The 13958-nt window shown below is 40.5% G+C and overlaps 2 protein-coding genes across 2 annotated transcripts in view; both read right to left on the bottom strand.

The window, feature by feature from the left end:
• Nucleotides 1–864: 864 nt before the first annotated feature.
• On the bottom strand, nucleotides 865–3740 carry LOC126805110 (annexin Gh1-like). Its single transcript, XM_050532213.1, has 5 exons — nucleotides 3604–3740; nucleotides 2286–2431; nucleotides 1961–2179; nucleotides 1503–1715; nucleotides 865–1383 (listed from the first exon to the last, which is right to left on the bottom strand). The coding sequence occupies exons 1-5, from the start codon at nucleotides 3677–3679 to the stop codon at nucleotides 1087–1089; spliced, it is 951 nt and encodes a 316-aa protein (XP_050388170.1). The 5' UTR covers nucleotides 3680–3740; the 3' UTR covers nucleotides 865–1086.
• Nucleotides 3741–11769: 8029 nt separating this feature from the next.
• Nucleotides 11770–13958, bottom strand: part of LOC126805111 (annexin Gh1-like) — a 96628-nt gene continuing 94439 nt past the window's right edge. The window contains exons 3-6 of the mRNA XM_050532214.1: nucleotides 13295–13440; nucleotides 12934–13152; nucleotides 12448–12660; nucleotides 11770–12274 (exon numbers count right to left, since the gene is read on the bottom strand). Coding sequence (XP_050388171.1) covers nucleotides 11987–12274; nucleotides 12448–12660; nucleotides 12934–13152; nucleotides 13295–13440 — 866 coding nt within the window. The 3' untranslated portion in view covers nucleotides 11770–11986. The remainder of the gene's footprint in view (nucleotides 12275–12447; nucleotides 12661–12933; nucleotides 13153–13294; nucleotides 13441–13958) is intronic.

Genomic DNA, 13958 nt, shown 5'->3' with positions numbered 1-13958 from the left:
GTGCTTCTGAAGCTGAAACTAGGTCACATGGAGGTAATGGAGCTATGTTTCTCTCAAATGGGGCAACAAGGATACAAGGGGCTCAAAGCTTTTGTAAGCTTATCCGGTGTTCTAAATATCGGGATATATCGGGGATATATCGGCGATATATCGGTGATATTTAGAAACCGATAGGATAAATGCCATATCGCCTTAATATATCGGTCAACTCAAAATATCGGGTCAACATGCGATATATCGGGATATATGAGTGGATTTTTTTGCGTTTGACTTTTTTTTCGGTAGACTTTTTTTTGTGGACTTTTTTTTTTCGTGGACTTTTTTTTCGGAAATTTTTTTTTCGATAATTTTTTTTCGTTGACTTTTTTTTTTGGTGACTTTTTTTCTTGTTACTTTTTTTTCGGTGATTTTTTTTAAGGAGACGATGTCGTTTTGAGGAATTTCAACGCAAATAGACAGAAGGTGATTTATGAAAGATGATTTTATCTCAAAAGATGAGGATGAAGATAATGGAGAAGATGATTTTGACTTTGATTCTGATGATGAGAGAATTTATAATGGATGAATGCATAATCAATATCTCAATCTATCTTTTGTGCACCTATTTTTGTTCAATTAGTACTTAGTAGTTAATATTATTTGGTATATTTTGAATATTTTGAAGTATATGTTTATAAATATATTAAATTTAAATTAAAAATTAACAAAAACGATAAATCTGATATAATCCGATATATCTCGATATATTCCCGTTATATCCTTATTTTACAAAACCGATACGATGCCGATAACCGAAATTTAGACCATTGAGCTTACCCAACTGTGTTCCCTGGTAGTAAGCTACTTTTTTCTGAAAGAAAGAGGTAAGGGGAACCAAAATTTAAGATATATAACTAGGAGTAACTGTAACAGGAACGCAATTCTTAAATCACACCAACTCAGATTCATAATCTCACTGCCAGACTAGCAAGATAAATAGAACAGAGTCCACACAAACCATAAAATAGACGAATTCAAGCAAAGACAAGCCATGGCATATGACATGAACTATCTTCATAATTATTAATAAGGGAACGGGAACCGTGCTTAGCAGTCTCCATGTCCAAGTAGCGCCAGGAGAAACTTCTCATAGTCACCAGAAGTATCCTTCTCAATTGCACGGTCCAAAGGAACACTGTTTCTGCGCTGGTATTCTTCTTTGATGCGATGCAGGTCAACCTCTGCCCTGGTGGTGATAACTCTAGTAAGTGCACCTTCATCTGTCCCGAGCTTGTTGATAGACAGACGGAGAAGCTTCTCAAAGTATTTCTCAGGGTAGGTCAAGAGCTTGGCAGTTGCTCTTAGTAGTTTGAGGAACTCATCATCTAGATCAGCTTTCAAATCCTGCATATTAGATGCAATACTATCAGTTTCACGAGCAGCAGAACATCCTACAATAAGATTTAGAGCATATATCTTGGCATTTCGAATTATCTGCTACTGCATCAAGAGATGTTTATTACCTTGGTAATGGCATTTCCAAACGCATTGTTGTACTGATTGAAAGTAGCGTTCAGCTGTGCCTTGCTCCTGGTAGTGAAGATCCTGATGAGCTCCTCATCATTGTAGTGTTTGTCCTTGATTTTCTCATTAAGTATCTTAGCCTCTCTTTTCGCTACTGTAACGTTCACTTCATCTCCTTCATATCGGTAAGTACTCACAAGAGGAACCAAAAGCTGTAACAGAGTCAAAATTAAGTAACAGAGCAAATTGATCAACTAATAAAGCACTGGAAAAGAAGGAAAGAGGACTAAAAATCTAGGTAGAAGGTAACGTCTAAGGATAAAGTGTATAATATTTTGAGAAAAAAAAAGGGATACCAATGTATGTAAACATGAAATGGTAATGTCATTCCTATATGCCAATTAATCTCTTCAGAGTATATTCATATGGCTAATCATGTTGGAGTTCAAGGTTGTACCTTGCGGAAGTCTCCAGATGTATGAAATGCAATATCCTCCTCCAGGGATCTCTTGAACTTAGCATGGTAAGCCTGTTTAACCTGGAGTAGATCATGTGAAGACCTAGAACAAGCTATTTCCATGAGAACCCAATTGCTTGAAGTGAACATCTTTGTAGCCTCATTAGCCAAAAGTGCATCACGCTCAGATGGATGCAGTGTCCACAGCAGCACAGCGCGCTGGTATGCAACAAAAATGGACAAATCAAGCATATAAATCAGTGCACTTGAAACTTGAAAGACTGCTTTGCCTCTATAATTAAGAAAAGAGTAACGAAAATCTAACCTCAAAATCACTTGAGAGTTCTTTCTCCAGTGACTTAAGAAGCTCCTCCCCATAAGTTTCAGCATAAGTCTTCTGAATTTGTCTTCTCTGATCAGCATTCCTGTGAGCCAGTATGGAAATGATCAATGCCTCATTTGTGCCCCATCCTGCATACAAATTACGCAATTTAATTAGTTCATAATCAACTTTCAGGAATAGAAGATATGCACAGATCTTAAAATTGATAGACACATGCAGCTCCTTTTATAGTTCACCTCCTCTCCTACTGCAATTAGATTAAATTTCCAACTCTCTGGGACTCAAGGACAGATACAGCCACTTATATTTCAATAAGGTGAAGTTCGATAGTTCATTATCTTCATTGATTCTACAAGTGTCCAGAATTGTGTCAAGAGCTAATGACTTTCCTGCTTGCGGTGGTTTAACCACCTCTGCAACTACAATCAGATGATTTCTAAAGTCTAAACCTTTAGCGACGTATACCAATCTAATAAAATAGGAACCAATGAAAAATTCAAGGAAGGTGGTCATTGGTCAACACGTGAATATGAAAAAGTCGAATGCAGTGTATAGTGGTTTAGCACTAACGCCTTGCTTTTGCCATAATCTAAAAAGGTTCCAGTAAATAGTGAACCTCACTTATCACTCCACAGTATAATTTCAAAGAGCTGTAGATCTAACACTGTTGTCTAACAAAAACAATAACAATGAAATTGAAGGAAAAAACTAAGAGAGACAAATCCAGGTGATCACTGATCACTATGATGAATTGATCATATAAGCTTACTGAATACAATGGTTGTAACCCCATTATATTAAAACCCAGAAACACATAAACACAACTGAAAAATTGTTATGAAGGGAGATCGAGGGTTATATGATCAAGATCATCCATAACAGATTGTATTAAAACATTTCAAACATCAGCTAATGTTCAGTCAACAGTGAACCAAAAAATGGCTCCATAAAATAACTTATAAAAACAAAAATCAAGATCTAAACTTTGGTCAACCTAAATTTATGCCAAAGAACAATGAAACAAAGAAAACCTTAATGATATATCATCATTGACATGGTGAGTTTTATAAGCATCAAGGATTGCATCTTAGTAATACATGGAACCCAGAAAACCCATGAAGGGCTAGGTGATGAAGCCAAACACAACATGAAATAACCAGATGCATCAAAAGTTGAAGATAATCAACCAAACAGAATCAGATCAACACAAAGACATGACTAAACCAATCAAAGTCATCAAACACATGAAAAACAGAACAGATATTGTAAAGTGATTGCATTTTAGTGTCATATGAAGGACCTTCAAAAGCCTTCCTGAGCTGCTCAGAGTCTTCATGAGGAGAAGGAACGCAAGCTGGTACTTTGAGAGTCGCCATCTTTTCAGTGTATAAATGTAATGACTGGTGATGGTGATGCAAAGAGACTTGTGGGGGTTTGGCTTTTATAGGAATGAAGTGGGGAATTAACTTATTACCGCGGCCGTAAAACAAGGGGGATAAATTTTAGACAGGACAAAATGGGGTTGGTGTTGACAGGCGGAGTAGATAACAATGTAGGTACCAATCTGCTGATGAGCTACGTGGAAAACCTCGACGCGGCAGTTGCACATTGACTTGTGGGACCCGGGGAGCGCACGTCGGAAATGTTGGACGCGGCTGCTCTGGATTCGAGCTCAGCACACTTCTGAACAATGGCGCCTTCTAGGCTCCCTGTGGCATACTAGGGGTATAATCGTCTTTGTATAACATTTCTCCGATCGTACTCGCCGTCTTCTGCTCGTATTCGATATCTTCCAGCGCCTTTCCGGGCGTGTTCTTGATATATGATACATTTCACTTTCGAGAGCTACTTAAAAACACATTTGAAAGCCTTATAGGTTGCCGGATAAGATAAAAGTGCGTATGTGAGAAGACAATTTTACCCCTGTGTGGGAAACTATTATAAGTGGCCGCTTTCCTCTCGGGTTTGGTCTTTTGGGTCACAGAGGGAAGCAAAGGAGAGAGACAGGTAATTTTTTTTTTGGGTCAAAAGAGACAGGTAATTTGAACTGTTTGTTTTCCTTTGGTTTTTAAGTTTAACACAAACCCACAAAAATCCCCAAACTAATCCATTCAAAACCACAAATCAGAATAATGGCAGATTGAAAACAAACCCATAAATAAATAGAGACCGGACGCAAAAATCAAGTCGAGAAAAATCACAACTCAGTTACTCCACGATGCAATATCGAACACGAAGGACGCCAAGGAAATCAATTTCTTCCCGATTTCTTATCCCGATCATGTTCTATCGCAAGCCATCATAAGAGAGGTATTCTTATCTATCATCTAAAATCATCTTCTATCACAATTCACCACTCTTTCTTAGTACTCTTCATAATATTTAGGAAATACACGTATATAATATTTTCTTTATTATTTTGTTTAATCAGATATAGAAAAGACTAGATAGTGGCTTAATATGAATCACCTCAGCATTTAGAGAGTCAAAAGACTAGGGCTGTAGTGTGAGTGGAGAATAGTAGGTGAGGGAATCACGGTAGTGGAATGTGTAGTGGAGAATGTAGTGGAGATCACTTTATATCACTTTATATGTGTATATATAGATGATTATAGTGTAATAATATGAACAAGCAAGTTTAATTTCCTCTTGGCATCAGAGCCTAGTTTTTCTTTGTTGTTGCTCTGTTTTTTTCTGGGTTTTTTCTCCCGAGCACAGTCGACGTCGCCAACATCGCCGCCGCTGTCTTCTCCCGCTTCCAACCGGCTCCGGCTTTGCACGTCGACGTCACCGTAGCTTTCCGACGTTTTTCACGTCGTTTCCACCCCTGCACGGTCGCTGCTGCCCTCCGAGTCGTCGACGGTGTTCGTCCAGCTCCGCTGTGTTCGTCTTTCGACCAGACGACGTCGCCGCTTCCGCTCCTCTCAGGTTTTTCCCGTCGACATCGCTGCTTCCCTCCGCCGCCCCCTCACGCGATCTCGACGTCGCCGTTTCTGCTCCGACGTTGCCGCTGCCGTTCCTGCCCTCCTCAGTTGTCTCCGCTCCTGCCTGACGTCACCGCCGCTCCATCAACGTCGCCGCTCCCGTCACCGTCGCCATCCCCTATAACGTCGCCGCTGCTCTCCGGTTTCGTCACCGTCGCCATCACCTCTTCCTTTCGGCGATTCAAACCGACCCATTTCCACACCCACACAACCCGGCCCAGATCCACACAGCCCGGCCCAGATCCACACAGCCTGGCCCAGTTCCACACAACCCGACCCGGTTCTCCAACCCGACCCAGTTCGCCAACCCGACCCGCATCTCTGATCCGACCCGGTTCGTCTGCCCGACCCGGTTTTCCGACCCGACCCGGTTCATCTGCCCGACCCGTTTTTCCGACCCGACCCGGTCCTCCTGCAGTTTCTTCTGTCAGTGCAGGTGCACCGACAGTGCAAGTGCATCGACAACCGATTCTTGTCAGTTTTTTCTTCTCATATTTCGATTTCATGGGTTCTGGAGACGAAGCAGAGGGTTCTATGGTTCCTAAATTTGAAGTATCTGTCAAGAGTTCTGATAGCGGTTCTTTTGGGGGCGTTAAACTCAATGGGACCAATTTCCGTAAATGGAAGCGAATTATGGCAGCTCATCTTCGAGGCATGCACAAAATGGGCCATGTTACCGGAATCACTAAAGCTCCAAGTACTGATGACATTGTTGCCTATACTAAGTGGGACGACGATGATGGTCTTGTCATGTCAGTTTTGTGGAAAGCTATGAATGACGAGATCGTTGATTTGGTGGAGGCATGTAACACTGCGCAGGCGATCTGGGAGACCTTGGAAGGTTTATATACTAATGACTCTGATTTCATTCAGGTTCATGAGTTAATGTGCACAGCTTTGGCAATACAACAGGATGGACAACCAGTGTCGCACTATTTCACAAAACTCAAAAATATTTGGGCTAAAATTGATGTAAAACGTCTTTGTATGATCAAGAATCACGAGGATATTGTTTGGTACCAAAAGGAGAAGGAGCTTGAACGAGTTCACCATTTCCTGAAAGGTCTTGATGCGAAGCATAACAGTGCGAAAGGCGAATTGCTCCGAAAGACCGACCCTCCTAGTCTCCTCACCGGTTTCACATATATCTGAAAGGATGAATCACAATAGGAGAGTCTTCTTCCCACACCCGTCACAGTTTCCAGCCTTACTATTCATGCTCGATCCCCAGCACCACCCCTTCCGCAAGCCACTTCAGCTCCTCTTCATCAGCAAGGACCACCACCAGGCTTCGGGAATTTGCCCCGCCCTCCTTGCTCTTATTGTCATGATACTAACCATGCTCGTCCGACCTGTTGGAAATTGTAACCACACCTCAGGCCCACGAGGCCTACTTATCGTCCCAAAGCGAAAGCAGCTATTCAGTTAGTACGGGAACCTGATATCTATGGTGTGGTTGGGCATGATCATCATACAGCGGGAAGCGCTCTACCTACCGCATCCATAGCTCGTCGTGGTAAAATTGGTATGGCTTTGAATATTTCTAATTTTGTTGGTTTTGATACATGGATTATTGATTCTGGTGCATCTGATCATATGACTTATGACAAATCTTATTTTACCATATTGTCTCCTCCACCAGTACCCTGTGTTACTCATGCTAATGGTGAGGCATTTCCCGTATTAGGAAAAGGGTCGGTTCGTATTACTCCCACAATAGAGCTTCAAAATGTGCTATATGTTCCTGCCTTATCGTACTTATCTCATCATTTTTTCCTATGTATGTGATTTTTCAAGATCTTCTCACCGGAGAGTTAATTGGTCGGGGGTATCTGAGGGGCCGGTTGTTTCATCTGGATCAAACATATGCGGGGGCGAAACCAGGGGCACCATCTCGGACCGCTTTAATCTCCACTTCTGACAAGCTAAGTGAAGTTTGGTTATGGCATCGTCGCTTAGGGCATCCATCTTTTCGTGTTATGAAACAATATATGCCTACTTTGTTTATTCGTGTTGATGAGTCCATTTTACGTTGTGAGACGTGTGTTTTGGGAAAAAGTCATAGATTTACGTATTCCCCTAGTACTTCTCCCAACCGTATTCTTCCTTTTGAATTGATTCATTCTGATGTTTGGGGACCCTCCAAAGCTCATACTGTATCTGGGATGCGGTATTATGTTTCATTTATTGATGATTGTACTCGTCTTTCATGGATTGTTCTTCTCAAAACTAAAAATGAGGTTTTTTCAACTTTTCAAGCCTTTCATTCCACTGTTAAAACACAATACAATGCCACTATTAGGGTTCTTCGTTCTGATAACGGGGGGGGGGGGAATATGTGAATCGTGTCTTTCAGGAGTTCTTTCACACACACAGGATTGTTCATCAAACAACGTGTCCTTACACACCTGAGTAAAATGGGGTTTCTGAAAAGAAAAATCGTCATTTACTTGATATGGCTCGGTGTATTCTTTTTAGTGCACATATGCCTACATATCTTTGGAGCGATGCTGTCATCACTTCTGCCCACCTCATTAATCGTCTTCCCTCTCGTGTCCTTCACGGGAAGGTTCCATATGAGGTGCTTGCTTCTCATGTCTCATTACCCTCTTTTCATAATCTTCCTGCCCGTGTCTTCGGTTGTATTGCTTTTGTCCATCTTCCACATCATCAGCGGTCTAAGTTGGATGCCCGGGCAGTTAAATGTGTGTTTGTTGGGTATGGAGGCCATCTGAAAGGATATCGATGCTATCATCCACCTACCAGGAAGTACTATGTCACTATGGATGTTACTTTCTTTGAAGATATAAGCTATTTTACCTCTTCTGATACTGCTCTTCAGGAGGAGAATTCTTATTTTGAAGAGTTGTATCATGAAGAGGGGGAGCCTAGTGAGCCAGTGATAGGTTCCGTTGAGATTACCAATGTGGCAGCTCCACAGGAACTACCAGAAGATGACAACACAACTACCCCTCATGTCTCCCGTATTACCTCTGACCAATGCTCTCCTGGTACAGAAGATCCTCCTGGTACAGAACCTCACTCATCTGAGGTTAGTCATTCTATTGGGACTAATACTAGTGAGGATAATAGTAGACAATATGTATTGCCAAATAGATCTATTCGGGGTCAGCCAACAAAAAAATATGAACCTACCCTTCAGGCTAAAGCTAAGTATCATGTAGCAAATTTTATTTCTACCAAAAGATTGTCTAAGTCATATGAATCATTTATGAATCAAATATCTACTGTATCAGTACCAAACAAAGTGCAAGATGCGTTGAGAGATCCAAAATGGAGAAAAGCAATGGAAGAAGAGATGGAAGCATTGCAAAAGAACAATACTTGGGAGCTTGTATCTACACCACATGGCAAGAAGACTGTGGGATGTCGCTGGGTGTTTACAGTAAAACATAATCCAGATGGGACAGTGAGCCGATATAAAGCACGCCTAGTAGCAAAGGGATTCACTCAGACATATGGCATAGACTATGATGAGACATTCGCACCTGTTGCAAAAATATACACTATTCGGGTATTACTCTCTTTTGCTGCTAGCTTAAACTGGCCACTTAGACAGTTTGATGTTAAGAATGCATTCCTTCATGGAGAACTTACAGAGGAAGTATACATGGATCTTCCGCCCGGATATATGACCACTTCTCAGAGTGACGTTGTGTGCAGATTGAGAAAATCTTTGTATGGTCTTAAACAATCACCTCGTGCTTGGTTTGGAAGATTCTCACAATTTATGAGGAAAATTGGCTACAGACAGAGTAATTCAGACCACACATTATTTCTCAAACATCAACGAGAGAAGGTAACAGCCCTAATTATATATGTTGATGATATGGTAGTTACTGGGAATGATACTGTTGAGGTGGATAGATTACAAAAACAGCTAGCCACAGAGTTTGAGATAAAGGACTTAGGTACACTCAAGTACTTCTTGGGCATTGAGGTAGCCCGGGGAAATGATGGTATTTATCTGTGTCAGAGGAAGTACATCCTTGATCTACTAACAGAAACATGTATGTTGGATTGCAGTCCCATTGATACTCCTATTGAGCAGAACCATCGGTTAGCAGAGTATCCAGATCAAGTGCCAACTGACAAAACTCGTTACCAGAGGCTAGTTGGACGTCTGATTTATTTATCACATACTAGACCAGACGTTGCATATGCAGTAAGTGTAGTGAGTCAGTTTATGCATAATCCCAGTGAGGACTACATGGATGCTGTTGTAAGAATTTTGAGGTACTTGAAGTCAGCTCCAGGAAGAGGAGTAATGTTTTCTAATCACAAAAATATTTTTGAAGTTTGTGGCTTCACAGATGCAGACTGGGCTGGAAATATTACAGATCGGAGATCCACATCAGGGTACTTTACCTTTGTTGGGGGTAATCTTGTTACATGGAAGAGTAAGAAACAAAAGGTGGTAGCTCGATCTAGTGCTGAAGCAGAGTACAGAGGTATGACTCAGGGAGTATGCGAATTATTATGGCTTAGAAACTTGCTACAAGATTTGGGTATTAAACCTAAAAGTGCTATGCAGCTGTACTGTGACAACAAGGCAGCTATTGATATTTTACAGAATCCTGTACAACATGATCGTACAAAACATGTGGAAGTTGATCGTCATTTTATAAAGGAGAAGCTAGACGCGAAGATCATCAGTTTTCCTTTTGTTCCTACAGAAGAGCAACTTGCCGATATGCTCACAAAAGGAGTATCTAAGAAAGCTTTTTATGACTCACTTGGCAAGTTGGGCATGGTTGATATGTATGCGCCAACTTGTGGGGTAGTGTGAGTGGAGAATAGTAGGTGAGGGAATCATGGTAGTGGAATGTGTAGTGGAGAATGTAGTGGAGATCACTTTAGATCACTTTATATGTGTATATATAGATAATTATAGTGTAATAATATCAACAAGCAAGTTTAATTTCCTCTTGTAGAAGGTTCATTAGGAATGGAATTGGTCCAAAACTGACAACGTACACAGGTATGATCTAAGTTTGCAATTTCATGCTACAAAATTATATACATTGGGGACTTTTTGTGCAAGCCTCTAGATCTTGGGCAGTCTTCATGAGTCTTTCAGGTGAGGAAACGACATTGTGCACAGCCTCTTATATTCACTGGTAGGGGTGGCTGCTTGTTTCAAATTACCACCTCCATTACTTTGTCTATTAGATGATGTCTATAAGATTATAAAGAGTTCAATAGACTACTAGTAAGTTTGCTCTCTTTCAGAAAAACAAAGAAAAAGAGGGTGGTGAAAAATTAGAATATAGAAACAGGGACAGAAGCAGTACAAATGTTGTATGGGCTACACAGCCCAACTAAAAAGTTGGCCAAAAAAACCCATATATATATATATATCCTGTATGGGCTAAGGGTCAGCAATAGGCCGGGCCGGACCCACTATCACCGGGATCGGGCCGGACTTCAATGATTCTTTTCAATTTTTTGGGTCGGATCCGGCCGGGCTTACTAATAAAATCGAGGCTCACGGGCTACCCACGGGCCCGGTCTTACGGGCTTTTCCGGGCCGGTTTTTTTAACGGGCCGGACTATTAGTTTTATGTGTAATGTATATTTTTTATTAAAAATTAAAGAAAAAATAGGATATGGTAATTATTTAACTAAATATAGTACACAAGATAAGAAATATAACAAAATAATTTAACTAATTAACATATACAACAAATAAATACATATAAAATTATTAATTTTAAAAATGAACGAGTTTTGGGCGGGCTTTTGATCGGGCTGGGTCGGGCTTTGGCCTTATAGGCTCTAACGGGCCGGGCCTGGACCGGGCCAAGGCTTTGAACCTTCGGCCTCTACCCGGCCTTATACCCATAGGGCCGGGCTTTGACTGGGCTTTGACCGGGCCGGGCTACTCACGGGTCGCCCACGGGCCAAATGATGACCCTTACATAAAACTAATAGCCCGGCCCTTATCTTATTCTCGATTCTGATGAGCAGTCCCTCAATTGCTCATCTTTCCCTCCTAATCACCTTCTGACCTTCCTACAAATTCATTAATGGATATACAATTATAACCTTCCTACAAATTTATTAATGGATATATAATTATATATAGAGAGAGGATGATGATAAACGATGTGCAAACGCAATACCATCTTTCTCTCACCTTCCTAGTACGTTCCTACAAATCTTTCTCACCTTCCTCTAACTTCAATTCGTATTTGAGTGATTGGGATTTAGGAGAAAGTGAAACTTCAAAGTCCAACTCTACAACTACAAGGTATGAATGATTCCATTTGTTCTATTGAAATTGAAAGTAATTAGTTTTGCACTTTTGTTTTTGATCAATGCCGATTTCGATTTAGGATTCAATAATCAAGGTGTGAGGATGAGCCTCTCACTGGGTTCCAAATCTCAAAAAAAATTTTGCAAGTGTGTTGTGTAAAAATTAGCCCAACCCATTTTCGATTCCTAGTTCCGTCCATGTATAGAACTCAAGTAAATCATCATTAACCGAAGGAACTCGTTCATAAACAAACACCAACTCTGATACAGAAATGTATTGTTGCCAGAGTAGCCTAGATAAATTAAACAAGCCGGATACGCACACAACATTAATAACGTTGCATTGAAGCAAAGAGTAGTCATGAATATATAACTTAAAGACTGTTTTCATATTTATTCTGGGTGGTTCAGTAGCAAAGCTCAGGCTCCAATCAATTCCAGCAACAGCTTCTCATAGTCACCTCTAGTGTCCTTTTGAATTGCATGTGCCAGAGTAACACTGTTTCTGCGCTGGTATTCTTCCTTAATGCGATGCAGGTCAATCTCTGCCCTGGTGGTAACAACTCTAGTGAGTGCACCTTCATCAGTGCCGAGCTTGTTGATACATAGACGCAGAAGCTTTTCGAAGTACTTCTCAGGGAAGGTCAAGAGTTTGGCAGTTGCTCTCAATAATTTGAGGAATTCATCATCCTTATCAGCCTTCAGATCCTGCATTTTAGGTGCCACACTGTCAGTTTCGATACAAGCAATTTCAATCGATTAGCAATCCAATTGAGGCTTTGTTTAACATAGTTAAATGAATAGTAAGTACTTAAATCTTTTTTAATTTGAACTCATCTTCTGGCATTTCACGTTTTCTGAATGCTGTAAAAAATGGTTACCTTGGTGATGGCATTTCCAAACTCATTGTTGTAATGATTGAAAGTAGCGTTTAGCTGTGCCTTACTCCTGGTACTGATGATCCTAATGAGCTCCTCATCATTGTAGTGTTTGTCCTTGATTTTCTCATGAAGTATCTTGGCCTCCCTTTTTGCCACTGTAACGTTCACTTCATCTCCTTCATATCGGAAAGCACTCACAAGAGGAACCAAAAGCTGTCAAAGAGTCAAAAATACATCAAATGATACATATACCAACTGCAACAAAGGCAAAGTACGTAAGACAAAAAAGAAGGAAAGTCTAGGCTGATAGAAGGTGATGGTCTGGGATATAGGGGGAGAAATCTATTGACAAAAATGGAAAACACTGTAGCTAGGTGGACATGTTCTAATGTAGCAGATAGTAAACCAGATACATTTGAATACACCAACTAGATAATTCACAGCACAACTGAAATGACTGATCATTTTGGAGGAACAAGGTTGTACCTTGCGGTAGTCTCCAGATGTATGAAATGCAACATCTTCTTCTAGGGATTTCTTGAACTTAGCATGGTAAGCCTGCTTTACCAAGTGTAGTTCATGTGAAGACCTAGAACAAGCTATTTCCATGAGAACCCAATTGCTTGAAGTGAACCTCTTTGTAGCCTCATTAGCCAAAAGTGCATCACGCTCGGAAGGATGCAGTGTCCATAGCAACAGAGCGCGCTGGTAAAAAATAAAATATAACAGAAATCAAGTAATGTCCTTACAAAGTACAAACAACATACAAGATTCACAACTTCACATGCTATTACTGTAGTTACAAACTAGTAAGCATCTATAATTGAAATAGTATTCAAAACCGGACCTCAAAATCACTTGAGAGTTCTTTGTACAGTGCCTTGAGAAGTTCCTCCCCATAAGTTTCAGCATAAGCCTGCTGAATCAGTTTCCTCTGATCAGCATTCCTGTGAGCCAAGATGGAAATAATCAACCCCTCATTTGTGCCCCATCCTGCATACAAATTACCAATATTAGCTCAGAAACGTTCTACATAAGAATGGGAGACGACATTAAAATCTTTCCAATGATCTTCGTAAGGTCAATTCCTCTGCTACAGACAAATTGAAACTCTTTGAGACTTCAGGAGTGATCCAACTTCCAAGTCATCCAACCACTATTATCTTATAAGGTGAAGGTTATTAACTTACTATCTTGAGTGAGAAATTGTGTAAATATAATCGTCTCTATGCGTAGTTTAATACATTCCCGCTTAATATGGTATACTCATATCAGCTACAGTAATCAGAAGAATCATAAACATTTTCCATTTAAGAAATTAGGATCCAATAAAGTATTTAAGGAAGGCGATCAACTTGTGAACAATGTGCTTGGATGAATCAGCAAAAAGTGAGATAAAAAGTATAGTGGTGGTTTAGCACTAAGGCCTTGCTTTTGCCATAATTTGTGAGCAAAAAAGTTTTCAGTCAATAGTGAACCATACTGATGATTCCACCAGACAATTGCTAAAC

Source organism: Argentina anserina, chromosome 1 (genome assembly GCF_933775445.1).
Source record: "Argentina anserina chromosome 1, drPotAnse1.1, whole genome shotgun sequence".
NCBI lineage: Eukaryota > Viridiplantae > Streptophyta > Magnoliopsida > Rosales > Rosaceae > Argentina > Argentina anserina.
Note: the sequence above shows the minus strand (reverse complement) of the source record. Positions and strands in the feature narration are given on the sequence as shown.